Genomic DNA, 25,570 nt, shown 5'->3' on the forward strand with positions numbered 1-25,570 from the left:
CATTGTAAGACACCTTTTGGAAGCTTTTGACTTGGTAGAGATTTTGTAAATTAAAACTAAGATGTTCAGGAGCAATGGGTGGTACTTGCCAATAGGCACTGAATCCCCCACCCAGGCCTTTGCAGGCAGAGATCATGGCCATTAAAACAGAAGGCAAAAAATGATTGAAGTTAGCTTTATTCCAAAATATGTATAATTTACAGGACTGAATAAGTGCTTCATTTGTGAACAAAACATTTCAATACTTGTGAATAACTTACTAGTAGCTTTGTGTAACACTTCAGTTTCCAACAGAGGGAAATATGAAACAGTATTTTGGCACAAGGTTTTCTCTGCATGCAATAATGTAATTACAAGTTTCACAGTTACTAGGACAACATTCCTTCTTTGGGATTGTCACTTGTAAAATAGGTCTAAGAAATGAATGCTTGATTTTGTCTGCTCACAGCAAGTTTACTGGCTTAAATAGCAAGAATTAAACATGAACATCTTTTGAAAACTAGATTTGTCCACTAAATAAAAAAATCCCACCAGTAATGAAAAGAAAAATATTTAACGGACATTTCTCAGCCTTGCTGAGATTAACTCACACATGCTTTGGGAAAGACTCACCCATGAGATTTATTACTCATTCACTCCAAATAATTACAAATTTAAATGAGATTGTAATCAAGTGTTGAAGTCTTTAAGCTGGAAAGATATGGCCATCGTTCAAATCTAGCTTTATCGCAGATGCACTTGCAAATGTCTGTAGGTAGAAGTACTGTCAATCTAGCTCTGCATGCAGGTGCTTGAAGCATGTAAAGCACTGGATGTTGTGAAATGTAGAGCTGACATCACCACAAGTCATCTATTATACTCCATTGCTAGTTGTTGAAGGTACTGTAAAGCCAGCACATGAAAAAGGATCACAAGTAAAGGGACTTCAGTTATTTAACTCAGCAGTTCCTTGAGGAGGTTCCACTATTTCAGGCTGTCCGCTTACATTTTCAGTGAAGAGACACACACACAAATACAAACATTCCCTCACCCTGACTGCGGGGCTGAGAGCTGAGTTCTGTTCATTGCATAGCAATGGCACTTGAAACAAGAGAATTCAGTCATGTTCTAAGCAGCAAGTCCTTCTCACACACATTTAAATTCACATCAACTCTTAAAATAACAACAACAAAAGAAACAGAAGATGCATGATTGCACCATGCACTGGTTTGCTACCATTAAATAACCGTATCCTCACAGTGTTCCTGTTATCAGTGGCAGCCTGTTTACAGGAGGCCCATCCCACCAGGACACAAGCATAGCAGCACCTTAAACCAAACAGGAATGAAAAAGCTTGCAAAGCCCAGAACGTTACCAACATTTTGGTGTGAATGTATTTGGAACAGTAAATGGTACATTAAGATCATGTTTAAAAAATCAGCACATGTCAGAAATATATTAAAGCAAAGAAAGCTGTACAACCTTAATGATAAAGGCAAGTACATTTGGTTCACCTCTGAGTTGCCATTTCAGGAACATGTTCTTTTGCAAGTTGAGCACCCTATGTTGATTCAGTAGGAGTTCTATTGACTTACCCTACATTTAAAAGGCTATTAAACCCCCCCCAGCCCCCTAAGACCCCAATCCTGCCAACTCTTACGTTTCTACCTAACCTCACCAAAAAAATCAATTCACACATTAGCAGCATAAGGATTTAAAACAGTGGAAGGCAGCCATTGTTCCTTGTTCTGTTGCCCCTACACAACTGAGGTCCATATGACTAACAGGGAAATTCAGTCTCTTACTTCCAAGAGAAAAAAAAATGACTGTGTATGTGCCTTGGAATAAAAATTTGTAATGAGTAAGTTACATACATTAAGTTACAGACACTTATCGAGTTGTTCAAAACTAGATGAGGTTTCGCAAGGTTTCTTTTGCAGCTGTTTCATTTACAGCTGCAAGTTTATATACATTTTAAAAAATGCTTTCATATCCTTTGGAAGTGAAAATTTTCTAGACACAAGCAGCTTTGCATAACTAAGAATATGTAGTGTTAGCAAACTCTGACTTAAAACTACCAATTTCTCTAGGCTGACACAAAGAGTTGGGGGAGGACTCCCTCCCTACCCACAGCAAAATGTATTTACAGGTGTATTAGCAGAAATAGACACAAATAAAGCTGTAAGAAGAAACATCTACTGTCATACAAACTTTTAGCATTCTGACAAATATTAGAAGGCAACAAGACAGACCTTTCATTTTTTAGCTTATTTGTGCTTACGTTCTCATAGAATGCAAGTCCCAAATCTGCCGTTTCCTTTGTTTTACTCTTTATATATTAAAGAAAAGCACAAATGAAATTACAAAAGTACTAATTCAATTTTATAATAGTGTTACATAGGCACCCAAATCAAGATCCAGCAATCACAGCTTAACGGAATTAAGTGGGAAACACAAAGGGTAAGTACATGTAACATTAGTGTCACTTCCAGATAAAAAATTGTGCTAAGAGGCTACAGAGAATCTGATGTTACTTTACAGCAGCTCTAATGGCAACAGAGGATACAAAAAAAGAGTAAGATGGTAAGTCACTGCTGACCAATACTTACAATACAGTGCCTTGAAAATCAAATCAGAGACAAACTGCAGAAGAAGGGAGATAAGTATCATTTTAGTTCTACCCAGAAATAGTTCTGTCTGAAGTTTATTTTATAATAAAGACAAAAACAGAAAATCAACCTTTTTCAAGAACTTGTTCAAATGTGAAGATTCGCAATATTCAGCAACAATGTTTCAGATCAGGTTTCATGAAGTTTAGTGTGGGATTCACCAAACTATGAAGTCTGTTTGTAGTCTCCACATTTTCACAAAAATACTTAATAAATCCAAACTGAGTGACATATGCCAGAAATACAGGATCCACACCTGTTTCTCACTTTCATGAATAATTTATGGAGAACCAAATTTGTGAAGAAAGAAGTTAATTTTGGTCAGAATGACCCACTTCCCTAAGACAGTGCAGACATTTAATGGTTTCTTAATAGTGCACTTTCAATAAATGACTTCATGCTGTAGTACTGTGTTCACCTAATTAAAACTCAAAATATTTTAAACCAATGGAATGAGTGAAAGGATTGTGATTTGCATGTTCTAATAAAACACACAAAGCTCAGAAATACTTTTAATTACTAAGTACAATAACTGGGTAATGATTACATTATAAGATTTCATCCACACAAACTTTTGGGTCTTTTCCTGACAGTCCATGATGCTAAGAGCTTTGGCTTACACAATAACATGGTAATTATCACTCTAATTTGTAAATTAGTTTCAAAGTACTTTAAACCTCACTGGTTTCTCAGATAGCTACAATGCAAAGCCTTCAGTAATTCTGCTCCTCAGCACCCAAGATTCCTTCTCTTGCAGAGTAAAGACTGACTTTCTAAATTCAGAGGTAATGAACAGCCTCTACAGCTGTGGAAAACACCCCTTTTCCAAACAAGGCTTACAGTAACTGCCTCTCTATCATGTGTCAGTACAGACAACTTGCACATGAGAAACACAAAAACAGGCGTATGAAGAAGTGTTATCTGGTATCCCAGCCAGGAAACACACTTTAAAATGTGAAGTTGCAACATTACTAGAAAGATATTGTAATAGAATAAATTAACCTAATTTTGTTCTTTATGTTATCTCCCTATTTCAAAGTAGGTAGGTAAATAGAAGTCAGTCATATATTCAGAAAAAAACAAAATGACAAGTGAGGCCTTCCTTTTTTAAATTTATCCCACCCATCAGATGAGAACTCTACAGACATTGTGAAACCTGGGGGTTATTCCCCACACCAGAATTACTGTTCTCCTGGGGAAGTGCAAGATTCCGTTCTGCAGTTTCTTCAGCCAGACTGGAAGTGCCTGAAATCACACCTAGAAATGTTGAAAAATCAAACAGGCAACAAAGCTGGGGTTTCAAAAGGAAAATGTGAGTTTCAGGGTTAATCTAAAGAGGTTCTTTCCAGTAAAGGCGAAGACACTCACCATGGCAATTTAAAGAGCATTAGGAAAAGACAAAGAAAAAAATAGGAAAAAAGAAAGGTGTCACCCATGTTCAACAAAAACAACCTGGCTGCAATGGATGAGTAACTTAACTCCCACATCCTTGAGTTGAGAATATGCAGCACAAAGCATAGGGAGTCCTCAAAACCTAAGGCTTGGACATACATTTGCTGCTGGGCTGCACAGTAAATATGCAGCCAATGCCTCTCCTCTAACAATGGAGGAGTAAAATCTGTTACAGGCCTAGGAATTTGACACAGAGTTTTCTCTTTTCCTTTAAGGTTACAAAACTAAAACCTGTCCAGGACAAAACCAAAGGCCTATATTTCACAGATATTATAGTAAGAGATAAAAATCACTTAAGGCCAAATTCCAACCTACATTCACAACTGGCTTAATGTATTTTCATTAAAATGAAAAATACCGCAAAGAGTGGCATGCGGGGCAACACAAACATTAAAAAAAAAGGTGCCAAGAGGTCATATGCTTCTTCTCTGAAAAATCAGTTTGTGTGAGTTTGACTATGATCACAGAAACTCTAAAAGCTGCAGGAACAGAGGGCTGCAGATCAACATGCAAAAGCAAGATAGAACTGTTCTGGAAAGGCTTCTGTGAGCTGATCTCCCAGCTCTCTTGTATGGATTCCAATTGTTTTTGGAAGCAGCAAGTCCAAAAACAGGAGTCAAGGTGAGTGTTTTAAGGAATTTAATTACCCATTTTTAAAGATTTCTGTTAAGGTAGTAGAGGTATAAACCACTGTAACATTTCTCAACTCATATCCCAATAAAGCTAGGAGAATTTCAGCAAAACCTAATGATTCCAGTCTCTGAGGCACACACATTATAACATTTGCATCTTACAGACAGAAATAATTTAAGCAAATCCCTTCTGAAGACTCTAAAAATGTTAGTCCCATTTATTACACTAGCTAAAAGGATGACATACTAATTTCCCCTATAATTACGAATTCCAAGTTCTTTTCCTACCCTTCAAAGAGCATCAGTGCCACTCAGGGAAAAAAAAATACTGCTTTCTACACATGTTTTTAATAATTATTTTCAACAATTCAAGAATCTCTATGTGTCTAATGTGTTGGACAGGTATTTGGAAAATGTCAGCTTATGCAGGAGAAAGAGCTGTGAAGGCATAAAGTAAAAGAAGACAATACGGCTGATTATGTTCATGCCGGATTTAAAATACAAGCTACTAAAAAAAGTAAACAGAAGTAGCTTACACTAATAGAATCCTCCCCCGTAAGTTCAGGGAAACATCTCAATTGAACAGGTCAGGGTTTTGGTCCAGCACAATGGAACCCTGCATGTAAGCCAGGAATAGAGAGAGAGATATATTGAACAACTTTAAAAGTTCTCCCACTTAGATGAAACCAGTAACAGCTTTGTAAAGAAGTTTGAGGGAAAAACATAGGCACCACATAATTTTTTAAGGTTCAAATGTACATTAACACGTTACAGCCCCCCCTTTCCCCTCTATTTATACACACATAGTTTACGTAAAGTTATATATTCAATAGAGTACCTTCAGCATGAAAAGTCTCTTAGGTCAACTGCTCATGACAAGTACATTCAATAATGCAAAGTGGATCACTTGGTAAAGCCATCTGTCCCACCCCAATAAGTTAAATTCAAACCACAGGTCACAGTTATATTATGTAGCACTCAGTGGCTGGGCTTGTCAGAGCTCTGGAACAAGGAGCACAGCTCTTCACAGGTCTGTGTTTCTACTGAACTGAACTGGGACTCCATTGTATTCCAGGCTAAGTCAGCCAGAAGGAAGTCATCCATTGCTGTCTGTGTTTCATTGCTGGTAAGGAATAAACTCCCCAGATTCTCAAAGCAGCTATCCATAGTCTGTGTCTCAGCACTACTGAGCTGGACTTTGCTTTCAATATTCTGAACAGGTATATTTTTAGTAGCCATATATACTTCTGTCTGGGTTTCTGTATCAGATGAGTCAGTGCTCATAGAGAAACTGGACTGTTTCAGAATACTTCCTAAAGGTAGATGGGTAGTACTGTCCAAAAAGAAATTCAAGTCTGTCTGTGTCTGTGTATCAAACATCTCCAAGCCTAAGAAGTTAGAATTGCCTCGGCAGTTATATGATTGAGTGGCACTATCTGAAAATAAGAAATCAGTCTGAGTTTCAATGTCCAGGGACTCCAAAACTGGCTCAGAGTTCAGGTTACCAAGCTCACTCTCTTCAGTCTGAGTTTGGATGTTGGATGCTGAAAAGAACTCTTCAATGTCAAAGTCTATCCCTGTGCTCTGTGATGGACCAGATGGAAGATGTGTGTCAGCACCAGAACTTGTCTCAGACAAAAGGCCACGATTATCCAGTGTCTGGCCAGACATGTTTCCTGAAAAGATGTTTTCCAGATCACTTAGCAGGTCCATTGTCTGGGTTTGATTATCTGTTGTATTTTGAGGTGGAAGTATATTAGTCTGTGTGTTGAAGCTGATAAGGGATTCAGACTTTACCGTATCCTGATTGAGGCTCTTGCAACTACTTCTTTGCAGCAAGGTTTGATCTATATTTGCAGGCATTAAATTGTTTTCTGGAAGTTCAATGTGAGTAGAAACGTTATATGATGAAGGAACATTATCAAAGATGTCACTGGACATTACAGCCTGGTCCATCTGTACTCTTCCATCAATACAGTCCTGTGTCCTACTGGTTTGAGTCTCTCTGGAAATGCCACACGTTGGAAAACAGCCCTGACTGAAAGCATCAGTCTGAGCAGCTATGGATGAAGTCAGTTTGGAAGCAGGCAGCAGTGTCTGTGTCTGTACACTGATGGGTAATGAAACCTGGGAACTGAAGGATAGATCTGTCTGAGAGCAAGAGGACACAGAAGAATTGGGAGTCCAGGCTGCAGTTGGTACAAAGTTCTGTGAGATATAAGATAAGTCAGTCTGTATATTTATTGAAGAAATTTTGTTCTTGTGACAAACATTCCCCAGCTCTTGCCCTGTGTTATTTGATATAACCTTGTCCAATTCAACTTGCACACCAGTACTTACTGGTTCACGATCACCAGAAGTTGTTACTTTTGAAACAGGCATACTATCTTTAAATACAAGTGTTTCTGCCTCCAGGGCTGGAATCAGGATTCCTATAGATTGAGGCAATAAATGAACAGTACTTACAACTGAACCTTGATTATCAACAGCCACTACAGCAGGTTTGACAGAAGAGTCTGTTGCAGATACATACACAGGCAAATGAGCAACCTGCATCACTGGAAGTTTAACCAAAGCCACCTTGGGCTTGGGTAAAAGCATCTTTGGTGCACATTTTGGCTGCATTTGGTTCGTGAAGTTAGAACTGCAGGAGCCTTCAAGAGAGGCCACTACTTTCACTTCAGAGGACTCCAATTCCTGAGTGCCAGGAGCAGTATTGTGTGTATTGATGAATGCTTCATTTGCTTTCTCTGCCAACTGCTGGTTATGTACGGAGGATTCCATTTTCCTTTTCTTACTAGGAGGATCCCTGTGAACATGAGATCAATAATTTATACTTCTTTCAAACACAGAACATCTGCCTTCCATTCTTTTAAGTCATTGCATTGAAATACCAACTGAAGTCATGGATGAGGTTGGATATGAGAAGACAATCCAGATTAAACATAAAAAGACTTCATGAAGTTCAGTTTTGTTAAACGTCATTCCTCACTCTCATTTTAAAAAAGAATAAAGATTACCTCTTATGGAGACCTTTTTCCAAATGGAGGTGCAAGTTTAGATGGTTTCTTCCCCTTTGTACATTAAGCACTCTGATTTGAAGACTTTTAATGTGTTATTTTAACACTCAGACTGAGCATTGAATGGACAGAGCTCTTGAAATCAGTGTACAGGTAATGGTCTCTCATGGAAATGGAAGATAAAATTAGCAATTCTTCACACAAAACTTAAATTTTGCAGCAGCTGGACCTCAAAGACAGACAGGCTAGCCCCAGAAAGTAGACTGCCCTTTAAAATATGTGTACATGTTAAAACTATAATTCTAAACATGCAGAGATAGGCATTAAAAAATAAATCCACCAACAATTGCAACGATAACTAGACTGTACAAGAAAATAACCTGAACTGCATTCCACATCTCGGTTACCAGCTACCAAATCATCTCTACTGTCAGAGAACTGCAAAAGCAGATGCAACAAGAACCACCAACATTTATGCCAAGCACTGCAGTGTCATCAGTACTTTTTGTTTTCTGCATAGGGAAACCAGATCTTACTGATTAGATGATCACTACCGCCTTCAACAAAACAGAAACTCCTAAAAGCAACAAAGAAACTGCATACTGTTTTGCAGCTAAAACATGATCCTGTTTCCTATTTAATCAACAGAAAGGAGAAAAAAAGGCAACACATGAGACACACAGAACTTGGTGATGAATGCGTCATTACTTCACTGCTTCACTTTTACCTGTGTTCTGCAGGAATTTCATGGCCAGTTCTGTAAATGTGAGACAGTAATGCTGTTCTGCTGGCATAAGGGCACCCACAAGTACACTGGAAAGTCTTGCCACAGACCTCTATATGCCGTTTCAAATACCATTCTGTGCCATAGGAGTTACTACATTTATCACATTTGTGCTTCTTTTCAGCATGCATTTTCATAAAGTGCTAGAATACACAAGGGAAAGCAAACATTAGCTTTCAGTGAAGATTAAAAAAAGAAAATCATGGTTATCGGAGAAAATATTTGCAATTTTTTAGTTGCTAAGTAGTGTTGAAGCGTAGCATTAATTTTTTTTTTTTAAAGTGTTACTACAAATAAGTTTAAAGAAGTCAATAGAGAATCTGAAATTTGCAAATCTGCTGATGTTACCTGCATTTTGAGAACACAGATAAACATTTACCTATCCTAATGCCATTGAAGGTTTCCTGAGGACATAAATGAATTTATAGATCAACCTTGCCAAAAGAGCACAGTAAGTCTATGCTGCAACATGTGCACACTCCTGAAGATCTATAACCGAGCAAATAATCTCAAGTCATACAGGTCAACACCAGAGCAAACACCACAATTTTTTCTTTTCATTTATGGCACCAAGTGCCAGCCACTCAGCTCCCTACAGGGTCCCCAGCTCAGCACAGGTAACCAACTGCAGCACAGTGCTCTTTTTGCTCACTAATGCAGGAACAAGTTTTACATGTTTTCTTAAACTGGTTAACTAGTAAACAAATGTATTTTGATATTAAAGCAGAGAAAAGCTCTTAATCCTTGACCACTTGAAAAAGCAATTAAAAGCATCAGCCACAGTTTAAACCTTCATCAGTTGCTACTGTGATTTTTTCCCCTCTTCTTTAATCTTTCTCCATCTATTTAATTTGTGGAGAGGGGCTCTGATCTAGTTTAGAAGAACATACTGGCATCTGTCTGATCAAAATGTTCAAGTCCTCTAATATCAACATGCAAACATGCAAACTCATGAATCATATGTGCAGTTGGAGTTGCTGCATACAGTTCTCTAACTTCTGGATATATGCTGAGAGGTTTTGCTGATACCTGTATGCAAAAGTGCATACCCTCTGGAGTAGAGACAAGACTAAATTAGTGTGAAAATACTTCAGGAAACAGGAATACCTGTTTTACAAGAGAAAATTGGGAAAATGGTCTGTTTGGTCCTCTAGGGCAGCCTTCAATAGGACAGCAGTAGAATTTCTGTGAAGTTTTCAAACCCTTCCTTATTGGTGCATTAAGTTTTCCATCCTGAAAAAGAACCAGTTGAGAAGTTGACAATTCTATAGGTTTGCATATTCAAGACAATATTCACAATACACGTCAACTATGGCTCAATGAGTTTACACATCTCAATGAGTTCGAGGCTCTTTCCTACATGACTTGAAAGTTCAAACGGAGCTTTTCCCCTATGTGGATGCCACTTTGCAAATATCCCATCAAAATTACCAGGTGCAATTACAACAAGCTCTATGGAGTAGTGGTACTGTACTATTTATTTTTACCAAGACACTCCCTGCCCCATGTTTTGTGTTATTTGAGGTAAAAACAATTTCCATACAGACACTATCCTAGACTGCTGAATCACTGTAGTTTTACTTGTTAGTGACACAGTATGTGAAGCTCCATTAAGATTAGTCACAGAAACACAACACTTCCTTGATGCTGGAATTCTGTTAGCACTATTTAGAGTTTACTTGTAATAAAATGAAAAATGCGAAGTATGCCCTGCCACTTAATTCAGATCATAAACCAAATCTCACTTAAGTCTGTGAAACAACTGGTATGCTAATTCTGACCCTCCAAACACTAAGTGACCAATCTATCCAGCCAGGTTTTCCATATGAGCTGTCTCACTGACCCTCACATGTACACAGAAGAAAGAAACACTACTTGCTCAAAGAGGACCTCAAAAGTACATGTAAGAAGGACATACTAATGGGATTGTCCAGATTGTTCAACCACACAGAATCCCTTCCTACTGAGGACACAGGCATGGAAACCAGACAAGACATATACCTCTAGACATACCCTATCTGAAAGGGTCTCAGTGGAAGCATCAGGCATCTGTGTCTATGCAAAAAGTTAAAAGTGAACTATTTAAAATCTAATGCTCAGAGTAGCTGTGAGTCTCCTTTCATCCTGAGACTGAATAGGAGGCCAAAGAGTCCCCAGAGCTAGTTACTGTAGTCCATGACAGCAAAAGGTCAGTGAGCACAGCTAGTAGTGGAAGGTTGATTTCACACCAGTCACTCCCTAACTACCTCTTTGGGCAGACGTCCAGCTGGTTGTGTTTACACAGGTTACCCCAAACACAGAGAATCCACAAAGCACAACAGTCCTCCCACGTGAAGCAAACAAAGAATGTATCTCAGCTGCCAGGGCCCAAAGGGCTTCACTGCTCACAGCTCCATAACAAGAAAACCTGGACTAATTCTCTAAAAAGGATGTTTTCATGCAACAGTTTAACCTTCTAAACACCTTTATGTACAGCAGTTTCTCCTGTGGACAGCCCATTCATAAACAGGCCTGGTCTATCTGCTGCATCATCACTGTGACTATTGTTCTACCTCCTAGAGCCACTACCCCAAACAGGAACATGACACAAAGAAATCAAGTTGTTCCAGTTCCAATTCCACTTTTTAATCCTGACTTTTCACAGGACACTTCCATCAGATGTCAGTCTCAAAGTCCTCAGGAGAAAAGAAGATCTGTCCTTAAGTCAAAGCTATGTTTGGCCTCTCCCACCAATAGATAGATTGGCAGATAAAACCAATATGCTGAGTAACTGGCAACTGGAGTCACTAATTCCTAAATAAAAAGTTATTAAGTGTGTTATATTTAATATCACAACCCAACAACTGCAGGGCAATAGGGGGAACATGTTCAGGCACTTAACAGGTAAACCACAGTCAGGTTATTTAAAACTACTGAAATACTAAGGTATAGAATAGTATCAAGCGTTTAAAAGATTTATAAACACCTGTACGATGCTTTTTTTAACAGCTGGAACATAGCCTTTGGTGGCAGAAACCACAACAAATTAGCTGTGACAAGTTGAGAGATACTCTACACATGTAAGATATCGTATATGGACAGTAATCTTGTTTTGACCCATCCCAAGTCCTCATGGCTTTAAATGGTTAATCTTGCATCTTCTCAAAGCCCACCTGGCCAGTCCTATTTCAGACATTCTCACAGCTCTCTTCCTTACCTATCTGATTTTATGTCCCATGTTTCTACAACATCCACCCACCATAATTATGGGTAAATATTGATCCAATGAACTTCCCCCAAAGCAGACACTTGCAATGTACGGAATCTGGATATGGCTTGTGACAACAACTCGGAAAATGGGAAATTAACAGTCCTTGCTACAGACTTAGTCAAGGTGAATTTAGTGACATCTTGCTTTCCTGCCCCAGAAAGGCTTACTCCAAAGGATTAATTTTAAATGATGTTGCAGTAGACTATAGTCAACTATTTAACACATGGGGGTTTTTGCAGCAGAAGCTCAGCCATTTCTTCACTAAATAGGACATGAAGAGAGTGCATTTATTCTTATTATAACAACTATCGTGGTAGTGCAGTATTTGAGTAACCTATCCTAAGGGTATGCTATCCTTTCCAGTTCACACTGACTACAGCCTCCCTATTATCACAGGAATCTGCAGAAAACTCTCCTTTACATGAACTCTTCTAGCTTCATTTTAAACTACACAGAAGTAGTTTCCCTTCTTTACATAAAATAATACAGCCAAAAGACCAAAGAATTAAATTAAGCCCAATATATTAAGTGTCAATTTATATGTACTGCTCTCATTTTTTTATTGGCTTATCCTCTGTCAAGGAGACAAAATATAAAAATTAGTGTATCAATATTTCATATCTTCTTCATCAGGCCAAAGAAGGCAAATTCTTCTAATTTCCCTTTGTCAGAAACACCTGCCATTCATCACCCTTAGCAGTTATTTTCTACACATCTGAGTTCATTTTAACTTATTTGAATCAGATTCTCACCCTACACTGACATAGAATATCCCTCTGCCATATTTTAGGATCGCCCTTCTCCCAGCAGTATTACCCTAAATGCTCATTCATGTATGACCAAATTGTTTCTCAAGTGTTTCCCCCATCAGCTTATTTCTGTTACAAAACAGCGCTGATCAAACTGTTTGTTATCACTTCACAAGATTAAAACCTCGTACTCCTGCACTTGACTCTGTTTCTACAGGGTAATCTTGCTTTCTTGTATAAATGTCCTTCCTCTGCCACAGCAATCCCTTAAGGGTTTTGGTATCAAAACATCCTATCGGTGTTACTTTCATTAATGAAAATTAACCAAGTCATCCTCCCTTCTCTTCAGGAGTACTACGTTCTCTCCTTCCCCAATAGCTTCTTACCACCTCATCTGCCAAGCTGCCTCTTCACTAGTTTCATATTTCACTAAAAAATGCAATCTACTAAATTCTTTTTATCTGGGGAATCAGATATCTCTTAAAAGGGAACAGCAATACCAAAATATTGAGCCTCCCTTAAGCCTCAACAACGTTTTAGTCTCAATTGCAATGCCCTTGAAACACGTCAAGAAGTTTCTGAAAATCGGCATCCATCTGTAGTTTAGTATTCATTCCCAGCTATCACAAGACTCAGTAACTAGGTGTATGGAGTATGCTCTAATTCTACAGGGGACTCATGGTTAACAGCAAGCTGGGTGAGAAAGCAGCATTTCCTCACCCATCATACCCTGAGTTATGTAACCCACCAGCTGCAGTGCACGCTCAGAGCATCAGCTCACAGCCAAAATGACTTTGCTGACCTGAAAGAACACTTTGAACTTCTGCTGTACCTCCCCCCACATGAACACATGAGATCTAACACTTTACTGTGGGTTATGTTGTTAGTTCATATAGGAAATGAAATTAAAACATCCCAGAGACAGGGGACAGCAAGTACACTCGACACTATTTCCTTTTGTTCCTCACCAACAAGCACGTGTGATCCACACTTGACTCTGTAGCCATTTCACAAAACAGGGATGTTTATTGTTCCCCCACTGAGGCTGCACTTTCAGAATGCAGCTATGAATGCTGCACTTGAAGTTTTCCAGGAATACAATTTGTCCTTGCACACTTGGCATTACAGTTTTGGGAAAAGCAAGGATATCTTTTGGAAAGGCCCACTCTCAATGTGTGCCTGCTGAACTGTGATTCTCCTCCCCCCCAGCACATACTTAGCTCAGGAGTATTATGGAAATGAGGGCTTGTTTCCAAAATGGCATCCATCTGTTTTGGGTTTTTTTTAGCTCAGACATTTTTAAAAAAACAAACAAAACCCCAGCATAACAGCCCTCGGTGTTGGGATGGAGATGGTTTGCCAGCTGATAAGGTTAGGAAATGCTGCATGTTTGCACAGCACCTCACAAGTGGGGCTTTAAAGTCTTACTGCAGAAAGATAGTTGATAAGCAAGTAAAATAACAGAAGCTGAGTCCCAAAGAACTCTTAACTGCCTGCAGTATGTTTACAAAAACGTACAAAACTGGTTATCTTCTGTAAGTAATTTTAGAGGAATCCTCAACACAACTGGTCAGCCTGTGTACACACACACTTGTGTAGTTATACATGACCAGTACAAAACTGGTTATCTTCTGTAAGTAATTTTAGAGGAATCCTCAACACAACTGGTCAGCCTGTGTACACACACACTTGTGTAGTTATACATGGACCTGCAGAGGCCTTTCACAAGGGGAAACTTAAACAAGAGACAACGAGAAACTTCATTATTCTCATCTGGAATCACAGAACGGTTTGGGTTAGAAGGGACCGTAAAGATCATCGAGTTCCACCCTCCTACCACGGGCAGGGACACCTTCTCCTATCCCAGGCTGCTCCAAGCCCCATCCAACCTGGCCTTGGACACTTCCAGGGATGGGGCAGCGGGTACCAGGGCCTCCCCACCCTCACATTGAAGAACTTCTTCCTAATATCTAATCTAAACCTACTCCCTTTTAATTTGAACCCATTCCCCCTTGTCCTGCCACTCCAGGCTCTTGTCCCGCCACTCCAGGCTCTTGTCCCCATCCTTTCTGTGAGTTCCCTTCAGCTACTAGAAGGCCTCAATTAGGTCACCCCAAAACATTCTCCTTTCCAGGCTGAACAATCCCAATTCTCTCAGAATCTCTCGGAAGAATCCTAGTTCTTCTCAGGGTGGGGAATCACACCCCTCCTCAATCTCACTACGAACCAAACCCCAGCACAGCCAACACCGCAGCCGCCCCCCGGACCCGGACCCGAGCCGGCCGCAGGCCCCGGGGCGGAACACGGCGCTGCGTCACGACACAGCCGCGTAACCACGGTGAGGGGCCGAGCGGGAGGGGGCGGCGGGGCCGGCCCGGCCTCACGGCGGTACCTGGAGCGGGTGCGCCTTGCTGAGGTGCATGTTGAGGGCCGGGCTGTTGGGCAGCACCTTCCCGCAGCCGGGCACGGTGCACAGGATGTTGGTCCGCACTTGGGACAGCTCTGTCACCGAGGGCCGCACCAGCTCCCCGGCGGGCGGCACGTCCCTCACGGGCGCAGGGGGCCGCCCCAAGCCCCCGCCACGCCGCCCGGCCGCCGCCGCCATGTTGCTGTCAGCTGCTCGGCCCCCGCTCCGCTTCCGGGGGCGGCCGCCAATCGGCGGCAGCGGCGCTGAATATTCATGAGGCACGTGGCGCGGCCCCGCCCCCGCCCGCCAGCGCCCCGCGGCGGCGGCTGCGAGCGGTAGGGCCGAGCGCGGGCCCGTGCGCGCTCCCGCGGCACGAACCCGCACACTGCGCACCGGGAGCACCGGGAGCACCGGGACACGCGGGGGAACCGCGAGTGCCAGCCTGGGCACGGGACCCGGCCCCACGCACACCGCGCTCGGGCGGCTCCGCCGCACGGCCGAGAGGCTGCGTTTATTGTGTTGCACCGGGCAGTGGAGAGGCAGGCACTGATTTCTCTGCTGATCAGCGACAGGACACGAGGGAATGGCTGGAGCTCTGGCGGGAAGGTGAGGTTGGATATTAGCGAAAGGTTCTTCATCCAGAGCGTAGTTGGACATTAGAACAGATTTTCCTGGGAGGTGGTCACGGCAGCAGGCTGACAGAGCTCCAGGAGCAATTTGGAAAATGCTCTCAGGCAGAGGGTGGGATTGTTGGGGTGCCCTGTGCAGAGCCAGGAGCTGGACTTGACAAGCCTTATGGATCCCTTCCAACTCAGATTTATGGATGTTGGAATCACCAACACAACACAGAGGCTTTTCCCCTATAGCAGGTCAAGTTAAGGGAAAAGATGAACACCATTTATTGGGTAGGAGTTATGCCATAGGTGTAGCCCCAGGATGTGTGTTCCTCCTGCAGCCTCTGTGCCCTCAGCTGCCTGTGTTCTGCTGCTTGGGGTTAGCACAGAATAGTTTGGGTTGAAAGGGACCTTTAAAAGTCATCTAGTCCAACCCCAAACTGCCAACTTGCTGGAAGAGACCAACTGGAGTGGGGATGACAAGTCTGGTCCCCACATTCCCCCTTTTGCCTTACCTTCTCCTCATCTCCCTTGATGGGGACACCTGCTCAGCAAGAAGGAACCCAAGAGTTGAAGATATTTCCTGAAAAATTAATAAATACACAGCTGGAAATACTGCATAGTTCCTTGAATATCCCTGCTTACAGGAAGTTAAGAGATGAAACAACTCTGAAAATAAGAAATACCAAAAAGGGGATGTTGAAAACGGGATGGAGACTGCCTTTCCCAGAAACAAGAGGCAGTAGTCCAGGTACTCACAGTGTTCTAGAGCATTTGGGAACTTTACATTTATGGTAAATCACTGCCAGCTCAGGCATTTAGGTTATTTGGGAGAGAGCATTATGAAGAACAAGTTGCACAGAGTGAAATGCACGTTGAAATCGTAATGGATTTGAATCGTGGAAGTATGAGCCAGACATGCTAAGAGCCAGCTCTTAATGTCTATCACACCAAACCTGGAATTCTTCCAGAATCCTGACATTATGTTAAGTATTTTGTCAAATCAACATTTAAATCTCACAGGTGGAATTCCTAAAATCCATACTGCTAGCAGATAGTCCTAAACCTCTTTTCATGTGTGAGTTATAGAGGTGCTGAAACCTGAACCAAACCAAAAAGCAGTACATGACAAGTAATGTTTTAAAGTCAGGCCAAACAAACGTTTATAAGGCTTAATTTGCACATTTATTTACAGTCTGAAAACAAAAACATGCCCATACAACCTCTGGACATATGGCTGCTTCTGCACACTGAGATATTGAAAGTATATTGGAATTCTATATACACCAACTACACACAAAACAGTCCCGATAACAGAATTAAAAAGAAACACTTGTACATTTTAACTGAATCTTCTGATCAAATTCATCCCAAAAACCAAAGCAGCAATTATCTATACAATTACCAACATTTACTAGCTCTAGAGAACTCCAGTGCAAAACTGTTTGCATTTGTCACTTGTTGCCATCTTGATTCTATAACCTCTGTCCCCACGCAAAAAAACTAGTGGCAATGGGCAAGGATTTCTGAAGGATAAATTAATTGATTAATTGAGATACTCTAAAACATGTACCTTCCTAAAAAGAAAAAATTGCCTCTTTCCCTGTATTCTTCCAAGATAAAAGTTTCACAAGACATTAACAGCAATAGGCAGATTTTCAAGTATTTGTTACTGGCTGTTGCCCTTGGTGAGAAAGACTTTGGAAGCTGAATTAATACCTCCTAAAGCTGGATGGAAGCTTATTATTGACATCCCTATTCCAAAAGTCCATTCACCCCCATGCCCTGTAATAGTCTTTGAATACAGACCATCTACTTAGATAAAAACATGCCTGAGCTGCAGCCAGGGAGCCCCACCCATTTGAATGGGACTATTCACCTGCTCCAAACAGGGCAGCTTCTGTCCAAAATAGAAAGGCCACCTGCAATATCGTAGCCATCTACAGCTATGATAGCAAACTGAGTAGCTACAGTTATTATTGCGTCTTTATGAAGCTTTAACTACACAAATACTATTAAAAATACAGTTAAGACCAGTCATCACGTTTAAATTTAAAATAACCACCATCTCTGTTTAAACTTTCCAATTAGCTTTTTTTATTAGTTAAGGTTAACTTCTGTTAAAGACAGCTGCGGAAAAATAATTCAAGGACGAGCCATAATTTGGAAAAAACTTTAAGGTATTAACAAAGAGTAAGTTATTTTTTAAAAGCTTATGATCGTTTTAGATTAACACCAGCAATAAATGAGTTGCATATTTCTCTATGAATCAGTTTTAAATTAAGGGCTTACAAAACTTTCTGGAAATAAACCTTTTTTCTCTCTAATTTTAAAATAATTCCTAGCTTTATGTGGTATGCATGTAAGGAGTGGTGAAACTGGTGCATCAGCCACACCTGGAGAGAGAGAGAGAGAGAGAGAGAGAGACAGATAATTACAACTGTACTCCACCATTATTTACCTTTCATAACTGTTATAAAACTGAAATGCAAAACTAAACCACTAAAACTAAAACCACAGCTTGAGTATCCATGTACAAACCAGTAATTCTAAGAATAAAATGTTACATATTTAGACATAAGTTTTTAAAGTGGTAACATTTTTATTCTACTACGTTTCTTTTTCTAAACAAACTATGAAGTTGCTCCCTTATGCAAGATACAAGCAGAATGTAGGATGACAAAAACACTTAAAACTCTGGAATTTCCCTCCATTTTATAGAGTTAGAACACTCACCCGCTGGTGCCAAAGATTTCAGCGATTCTAAGAGATGTGGACTAGAAAACTTGACCAAACATCTGAATGGTTCTTTTTTATCCAAAACACCCATTTTAGGATCACTTTTCAACATTGTCTCAAGCTGTTAACACAAAATTTAACCAGTGAGTATAAGCAATGAATATATTTTTTTATATGTTATTACACATTACATTTAAATAAGACCATTCCCAATTGGTAATGATTCCAGCTGGAGAAATGTTGTAGTAAAATCTGAGGGTGCCACCATGTGGCAAAGAGTTTTCTGCTGAAAGCAAGAGGCAGCTTGTTCAGTAATGTAAAACATTAAGTATCTCAGAATTTTCAATTTATCTGTTCATGCAATAAAACCTGTGCATCATCGAGAAGTCAGTTATGGTGTTATACACAGCATAAGCTTTGCATGTACTTAAAATAACCCTAATTTCTCATGCTCCAACACACTGCTGGTCTAAGTCTACCTTTATAACAAAAACAGGTCAAAATGCTGAGTTCACAAGGCTGAAAGACTGAAACACAATTGAAAACTCTGACCAAATTTCAATCTGTTTCTTACAGAGACTTTTAACTCATTTATTTTAAAACGTCCTCCTTAAAGTTTAAAAAACCCATAGGATTTCTTAAATTTGAAATTTAATCTGACTACCACTACATTAAAATTATAAAACCCTTAATCAAATTGGTTGCTTTTCCTACCCTGTATTGTGCAAATTCGAGTTTTGGTTGAGGACCACCACCAAAAACTTCCCAGTTCAGTCTGTGGATTCTTTCTTTCTCACTTCTGTTTTCTTGAACTATCCTTATATCTGCTGCAGGGGAAAAGAGTAGGGAAAAGAAAACAGTAGGGAAAGACAGTGTTGTCAGCTGCTGCAATACTGTTCTTCTGATCAGATTATTCCAATGAAAATTTGAAAGTAATAGTTTTAATGAATTCAGTGCACTCTTTTTTTTTTTGATAAGGCAGTTGTGTCTACTATTTATATCTTCAGTTCTTACCAAGAGAAAAACACAAGCTAATATGAGATACTGGGCATTGAGTGGTTTTGTTTTCCATGTCCCATGCCAGTCATGGGAAATACTGACCTCTCTCAGGGCCAGCCAGTATTAAGGCACCAGGGATGGATAACATAATGGGAATGGAGCATATATACATTTCCTTTTATCAGTCTCATTTCACAAGCCAGCGGGAATGACATATAAACAGCCTTTCCATTCCAAATATACGTACCACTTTCTGATTCTACATTCCCTCCTTGCAGAGGTTTTGCATAGTAAGTTTGGAAGTTCTAAATGGAGAGAGAGAGAGAGAAAAAAGATTTTAGTTCAGTTCTACTTTTAGAACCTCTAGCTGAAAAGAACTTTAATATACTTCCTTTTATTTCTAATTCTGCAAGAATGATCTTCCAAATTTTGACCATTACCAGAAGGCTGAAAGCCAACCTACTTTTGAAAAAAAAAGCCTGTCTTAGGATATTTGTGAACATTTCCCTATTTACCAGTTTTATGTGGATGAGCAAGCTAAGTACCCATTCCAACAGCCTTCAACTCATGGCTCTAGGAAGCCTAATGAAAGGATGCTAAAAATACTTAGGACTGAATTGTTCATATAATTTTTAGTCTGAGTTTAGCCATCAGGAATAACAATAATAAAGAGTATGTGGGACACCAAATAATTACATCCCCATTGCAATGTTACCTTCATGAAAGGCTGTCGACCTCAGTAGTTCAATATTATTTTAACTTGATGCTCTCTTGGAAAAGGTGATTTTTCCCCCTTGCTAGGGGGTGAGAACTAGGCCTGAAACAAAAAGCAAGACTTATCTTAGGCTTTACTTGTGAAGTGGCTCACCTGGCTATATCTCTTAAACACAATATCTTTAAGGGAGTTTAAAGAATGACTTCGAAGCTCCATTTCACGGATGTCATGGTAATTGGAAGCAACAATCAGGGCCTTTAAATAAAAATTGAAATTGTTTTAACATCAGTCTTAATCATCACTGTGTTTGTAATATGTAAAAAAACATAGCATCTCTAGACATTGTGATGTCTTTGTTTCAAGGTAAGCAACTGCCCTTTAACTAGCAAAATTTAAATATCTGAAAAAATGTTGCAGAGATTGTTATTAAGCTCAGGTTAATATTTAAAAGCCTTCCCAGTATTAACAAGCTAAATCCCATTGTCTTATCAGCTGAAAAATAAACAAACAGAATCATAAAATATTTGAATTACTACTACAGACATTTGAGGAAATTTCTAAATAGAGGAAAAAAGACTACCAGAGCTGATCACAAGTTAACAGAAATGAATGGCATTCCCTGACAAGCTCATATGCTTAGTTCTTGAAGTTAACAGTGTTGATGTAATATTCTTCAACTTCTGTGAGACAATTTAATGGAATACTGCCCAAGACTTGGTTAAGAAATTAAATTCAGGAGCAGTAAAAATTCCAATAAACTGAATTTATTCACAGTGCACCAATCCAAAGGTATGGGTTTTGCCCCATTTTTATCATGAGCTAAGGAGAAAAAAAAAAAAAGGATGCAGTTTAGCAAATTATGTTAAGTGAGGAGTCTTTACCCATCCTCTTAAAAGCTAACCCAATTATAGCTCTACATGACTGTGGTGAAGTCAGGGTCTAAGTTTTATTCTGTACCTGACACAGCAGAGGCAAGTTGCTCTTCAGCACTGAGGCAGAAATGAAGACATAAGGAGTCTGTGAATGGTACACAACATAACTGGGTTTGTACTGGTTTGGTTTTTTATATGGTGTTCCCCAGGCAACTCTAATCCAGATTGCATTATCCTCGTATTCCTTAAAGGTGATGGTGACCTGATAAAAAAAGAAAAGCTTTGTTTTACCAACCCATTTAGGTATCCATAAAGATTTTCTCATCTCTTAACATCCGTGTTCACAAGACCCAAACATAATTTATAGTACCACTACTTGAATAAGAAAAAAACCCACTAGCGTCGTAAGAATTGTATTTAAATAAAATTTCCACAGAAAAACAATAACCTCACAAACTGGGATAAAAAGAAGAATCACCTTTCAAACTCTAATATTGCTTTTCTTCCTGTCAGTATACATTTTCTTCTGAAGGTAGAAAACAGCTTATTACAAAAGCACTGATTTCTCTTTTGGGAAAGCAACACAAAGATGTCTGTTTAGAAGGAGGGCTAGTAGCAATAATTCCAATATGTCCATTTTTGGAGAAACTAAACTTTTTATCAACTTGTGATTTTAGACCTGAATATAATATTTATCAGTGCTCAAGAATACACAACCAAAAGTCTGAACATTCCCTTTCCTATTCTTGTTGATTTGCTCCTTGTTTACTTTTTGCCTTGATTTAAGAAGGCTGACTTTGAAAAAAAACCAAACAGAAACCCCAAAAATATTGCAAAACTTTTCATTATAAGAGTGATGTGAACTGCAGCTGATTGGCTGAGTGTGATTTGTATTTGTTGCCCTCTCCTGTTGTCAGTGGGAACCCACTGGGTGTCAAGGAGTGACACAAGTAATCAGCCAGAGGCATTTTCTATTACCTTGCCCAAATGAAGCTGGTGAGCTAAAGCAACTAAAGGCTCCTGCAGATTGGGCTAAGATTTGATAAAAAACCATGAACATGCTGCCATGAAGCCAGTCACATTTTAAGACAAACTTACATTTTATTTCCTTCCAGCATAATTGTGAAGTTGCTAAAACAGACATGCAATACATTTTTCCTATGTCACGTGCAGTTCCTATCATTCCCGAATGAAAAATTCCATTTAAGTTTAGACTCAAACTGTAAGGGACAGTTATGAAAACAACATATTGACACCAGAGCTGTGAAGCAAATTTGGAATGGATTTATTCTTACATTTTTCAAGGCTGACCGAAGTCTTCCTTTAAACTTTTTTTTGAAATCTGTTATGTCAAAATATTCCAATTCTTCTCCTGTTACATGAGATAAAGAAACGAGGCAGAAATAAAATTTGTGTCTACAAGAAGCAGGTTTAGAGATGTTTTTAGTTTTGCTGAAACAAAATTAAGCAGAAAAAGTTGAAGCTGCATAACCTTATACAAAGAGCTGCACTTTAATTCTGACCCTTGTTATTGCTATACAGGGAAGAGGTTAATATTTAATTAGTAGTTACTAATATCTAGTATTTGCTTGAGAAGTTAATAGAAAGTATTCTAAAAACATTAGAGATCATCTCAAGTGAAAAATTCATACTAGGCTGCAGTAAAATGTTAATGTCTGTATAGAAAAAATCCAGATGAGACTACATTTGAGTTTAAAATGTAGGATATGAGGCAGCACAACACTAAGTTGCTGAGAATTATGGGATTAGAGCAAGGGAAGACATTTTACCTGATTTTTTCATCTGGTAAACACTCCACATTCTTTTGTTTTGGTAGATGTGGTTGTCTAAGAAAAATACGAATTGCTCAATAACACAGTGTATTATCAAACAGTAATTAAAGGAACAAAGAATTTTACAACACTTTTACTTACAGGTTACCTTAAAAAATATTATTTTTGATAATGTATTGACATTCTTAAACTACCACTCATAGCAATCATAACAGCAAAATAGTTTTTTTATTAAAAGAGATGTAAAGTTATTTAGTAATTTAGTGAGCAGCTAATAAAGGGCATCCCTGGGGTTCAATGTTTAAGGAATTGTTTTACCTAAACTGCCCAAAACTCAAATGTAAGACATGTAGACTGTTAGAAGAAACCTTGAGATTTCACTGTTGTCTAATCAAGTTGTGAATTAATATTGGAGTTAAGAGTTATATACTTCTGTTGATCTCGAGCTTTTTGTAAAAGAGGTCACATCCAAAAAGATGAATCTAAAACATGATGTGCTTACCCCACATGCATCTGCACCACACTAGGGTAATTGCTGTGTAATTACAGGCATTATCAACCTACTCAGAAAAAATAAATGTCATTTAAATTCACTTTTTACTTACAAATTATGTCTAGAACAGCTGCTTGTTTTATGTCTGCAGAATTTTCCTGGAAAGAACAAGAGCGCATTGTGAACTACAGGTCCAGAATGCTCAATCACACTGTTTAGCAAGTGAAAAATCTCAGTATTGGTAGTTTAAAGGATATTGCATTGAAGCCCATAGCATGTACACTCTATTTAAAGGCACCACACCTTATCCCAGGTTTTGAGAAATCAATAATGAAAACTATTTCAGCAAGGTTTAAGTGTTCCTCTGCAGAGGCAGCAAGAGGAACATAATCCTTATATGTTCTTATGATGTACAACCAATTAGAAAGAAAGTTAATGGGTATTTGTGACATAATGCAACACTGACTAGTATCTCACTGTCAAGAGTTTTATCATAATTGGCTATTGTTTTTTTTATGCTTTACAGCATGAAAAGATTTTTAAGAAACTGAATGACAATTTGTTACAGATACAAGTATTTCAGAAAAAAATGTTATTTTAAAATACGACATTTGCTATCTTATGAGAATAACTTAATAGTTTATCTCCTGAAGTTTTATCTACACTACAGGTAATTAATCTTTGAGTAAGAAATTTAAAGGGAATGATACAAAAAGCTGTAGAATTCAAGATATATCAGTAATAACTGTATCTATCAAGGTTATGATATTATATATAAAGACTCCTGGTACACCAAAATCAGATCGGATAATTTTTTTGCTTACAGCATGCTGAATGGAAGTAATTCTGGCCAAGGAAACTTAAAAAAAAAATATTTAAAGTCTAACAGATACAAACTACTGTTATTACCCACACTAAATAGATTTAAATCAGGACTATGTAATGAGTAGACAACTCAATCAATGCCTTTATTTTACAATTTAGAAACACACCCATTTTTAAAGGTTTAACGCATTGAGCTTTTAATCTACCATATGTAACTTAGAGCTCAAAACATGTATTTCCATGTTTTCCATGTATTTCCATATTTAGTATGGGTCTGTTCTACATGTCTATAGATCAAACAAAATCAGTGGTGTTACATTTACAGCTTTACATTTTCCAGACCACTAAGTGCCATTTGAGGCTGGGTTGTGGCCAAAGATTAATGTTTGGGTTTTTTTTTTTTTTTTGGTGATGCTTCTACATGCATCCTATACATCACCAACAGTTTCTGAAGGAGAGGATTTACCTCACAGAGTTGAACAACGTCATGAGAAATGCTGTCCTTTATCTGATGGAAATTTAGAGTCTGCAGTTGTGCCTTAGAGAGAAAGCCCCATTTCTCTAGCACCGTCTTGATTTCATCCCTTGGGATTTTTAGCACAGTTCTTCGGATGTACTCAGCCACAGTTTCATCCATGATGGAACCACCTGGAAAGCTGAAAGGTTAAAGAAGATAAGACCAAGCTGCAGGCAAGCTCAGGGGACTTGCTCCCTTCAAAGATGTACAGAGCTGCACCTCGGCACAACTGGCTGACATTGATGTCAGTCCTAAGTGCAGCACTACCACAGATTTAGACAGCGGCAAGTTAAAATACGTGCAATAACTTACATAGACACTGAATATCCTAAGTTGGAAAGGATCCACAAGGATCATTGAGTCCAACTCCCAGCCCTGCGCAGGACACCTCAGTAATTCCACCAGGTGCCCGAAAGTGTTGTCCAAACACTTCTTGAACTCTGTCAGGCTTGGTGCTGTGACCACTGCTCTAGAGATCCTGTTCCAGTGCCCAAGCCCCCCTTTGGATGAAGAACCTTTTCCTGGTACCCAGCCTAAACCTCCCCTGACACAGCTTCATGCCATTCCCTGGGATCCTGTCACTGGTCGTCAGAAGTCACTGTCTGCCCCTCCACTTCCCCTCACGAGAAAGCTGTACACTGCGATGAGTTCCCCCCTCAATCTCCTCTTCTTCAAGCTGAACAGACCAAGTCACGTCACGCCCTTAGAAATTTCCCTTACTGACCGAGGCCTGGTGCAGACGGATGGGGCGCTGGGTCCTGCCCAGGGCTGTTGCTGTCTGTCCGGTCCGTGAGTGCCCGGGGCCTTTAGACAGCGGGCACAAGCGCGCAGAACTCCGTGACCGACGGGACTGGTCTGGACTGGACTGGACCCGACCCGGCCCAGCCCGGCCCGGCCCGGCCCGGCTCGGCTCGGCTCGGCTCGGCTCGGCTCGGCTCGGCTCGGCTCGGCTCGGCTCGGCTCGGCTCGGCCCGGCCGCCTCCCGCCGCTCCCGCCGCCCGCCTTTCGAATCGACCAATCAGACCCCGCACCGTGCCCGCCCGTCCAATCACACGGCTCTC

At 39.8% G+C, this 25,570-nt stretch overlaps 2 protein-coding genes across 3 annotated transcripts; both read right to left on the minus strand.

Moving 5' to 3' along the window:
• Positions 1 to 161: 161 nt before the first annotated feature.
• ATMIN (ATM interactor) lies at positions 162 to 15,153 on the minus strand. Its single transcript, XM_042027140.1, has 4 exons — positions 14,928 to 15,153; positions 9,644 to 9,769; positions 8,480 to 8,679; positions 162 to 7,541 (listed from the first exon to the last, which is right to left on the minus strand). Exons 1-4 carry the CDS (start codon positions 15,138 to 15,140, stop codon positions 5,711 to 5,713), a joined length of 2,370 nt encoding a protein of 789 aa, XP_041883074.1. The 5' UTR covers positions 15,141 to 15,153; the 3' UTR covers positions 162 to 5,710.
• Positions 15,154 to 16,031: 878 nt separating this feature from the next.
• Positions 16,032 to 25,488, minus strand: CENPN (centromere protein N). 2 transcript variants are annotated; one of them, XM_042027143.1, is made up of 11 exons: positions 25,234 to 25,488; positions 24,459 to 24,648; positions 23,280 to 23,325; positions 22,672 to 22,728; positions 22,177 to 22,253; positions 20,967 to 21,143; positions 20,163 to 20,264; positions 19,542 to 19,599; positions 19,010 to 19,122; positions 18,293 to 18,416; positions 16,032 to 16,139 (listed from the first exon to the last, which is right to left on the minus strand). In XM_042027143.1, exons 2-11 carry the CDS (start codon positions 24,627 to 24,629, stop codon positions 16,105 to 16,107), a joined length of 960 nt encoding a protein of 319 aa, XP_041883077.1. In that variant the 5' UTR covers positions 24,630 to 24,648; positions 25,234 to 25,488; the 3' UTR covers positions 16,032 to 16,104. The 2 variants fall into 2 exon arrangements, with proteins under 2 accessions (XP_041883077.1, XP_041883076.1); XM_042027142.1 differs by lacking the exon at positions 16,032 to 16,139 and adding an exon at positions 16,719 to 17,952 and having other exon boundaries at positions 25,234 to 25,480.
• Between the last annotated feature and the right edge of the window lie 82 nt (positions 25,489 to 25,570).

This window comes from Corvus kubaryi, unplaced genomic scaffold, assembly GCF_017639235.1.
Source record: "Corvus kubaryi isolate FWS band 111438036 unplaced genomic scaffold, C.kubaryi_AGA036_p1.0 37300, whole genome shotgun sequence".
NCBI lineage: Eukaryota > Metazoa > Chordata > Aves > Passeriformes > Corvidae > Corvus > Corvus kubaryi.

What these genes read in the sequence shown, in the direction of transcription:
- ATMIN (XM_042027140.1), bottom strand. Translation starts at nt 15,140, where the DNA reads ATGGCGGCGGCGGCCGGGCGGCGTGGCGGGGGCTTGGGGCGGCCCCCT. An exon ending in AATTTTCTCTTGTAAAACAG is followed by an intron (nt 8,680 to 9,643) that starts GTATTCCTGTTT and finishes TGTGTATTCTAG; the next exon opens with CACTTTATGAAAATGCATGC. An exon ending in GAAATTCCTGCAGAACACAG is followed by an intron (nt 7,542 to 8,479) that starts GTAAAAGTGAAG and finishes TCATGTTCACAG; the next exon opens with GGATCCTCCTAGTAAGAAAA.
- CENPN (XM_042027142.1), bottom strand. Translation starts at nt 24,629, where the DNA reads ATGGATGAAACTGTGGCTGAGTACATCCGAAGAACTGTGCTAAAAATC. An exon ending in ACGTTGTTCAACTCTGTGAG is followed by an intron (nt 23,326 to 24,458) that starts GTAAATCCTCTC and finishes TGTTCTTTCCAG; the next exon opens with GAAAATTCTGCAGACATAAA. An exon ending in GAAATCTTTGGCACCAGCGG is followed by an intron (nt 17,953 to 18,292) that starts GTGAGTGTTCTA and finishes CTCTCTCTCCAG; the next exon opens with GTGTGGCTGATGCACCAGTT.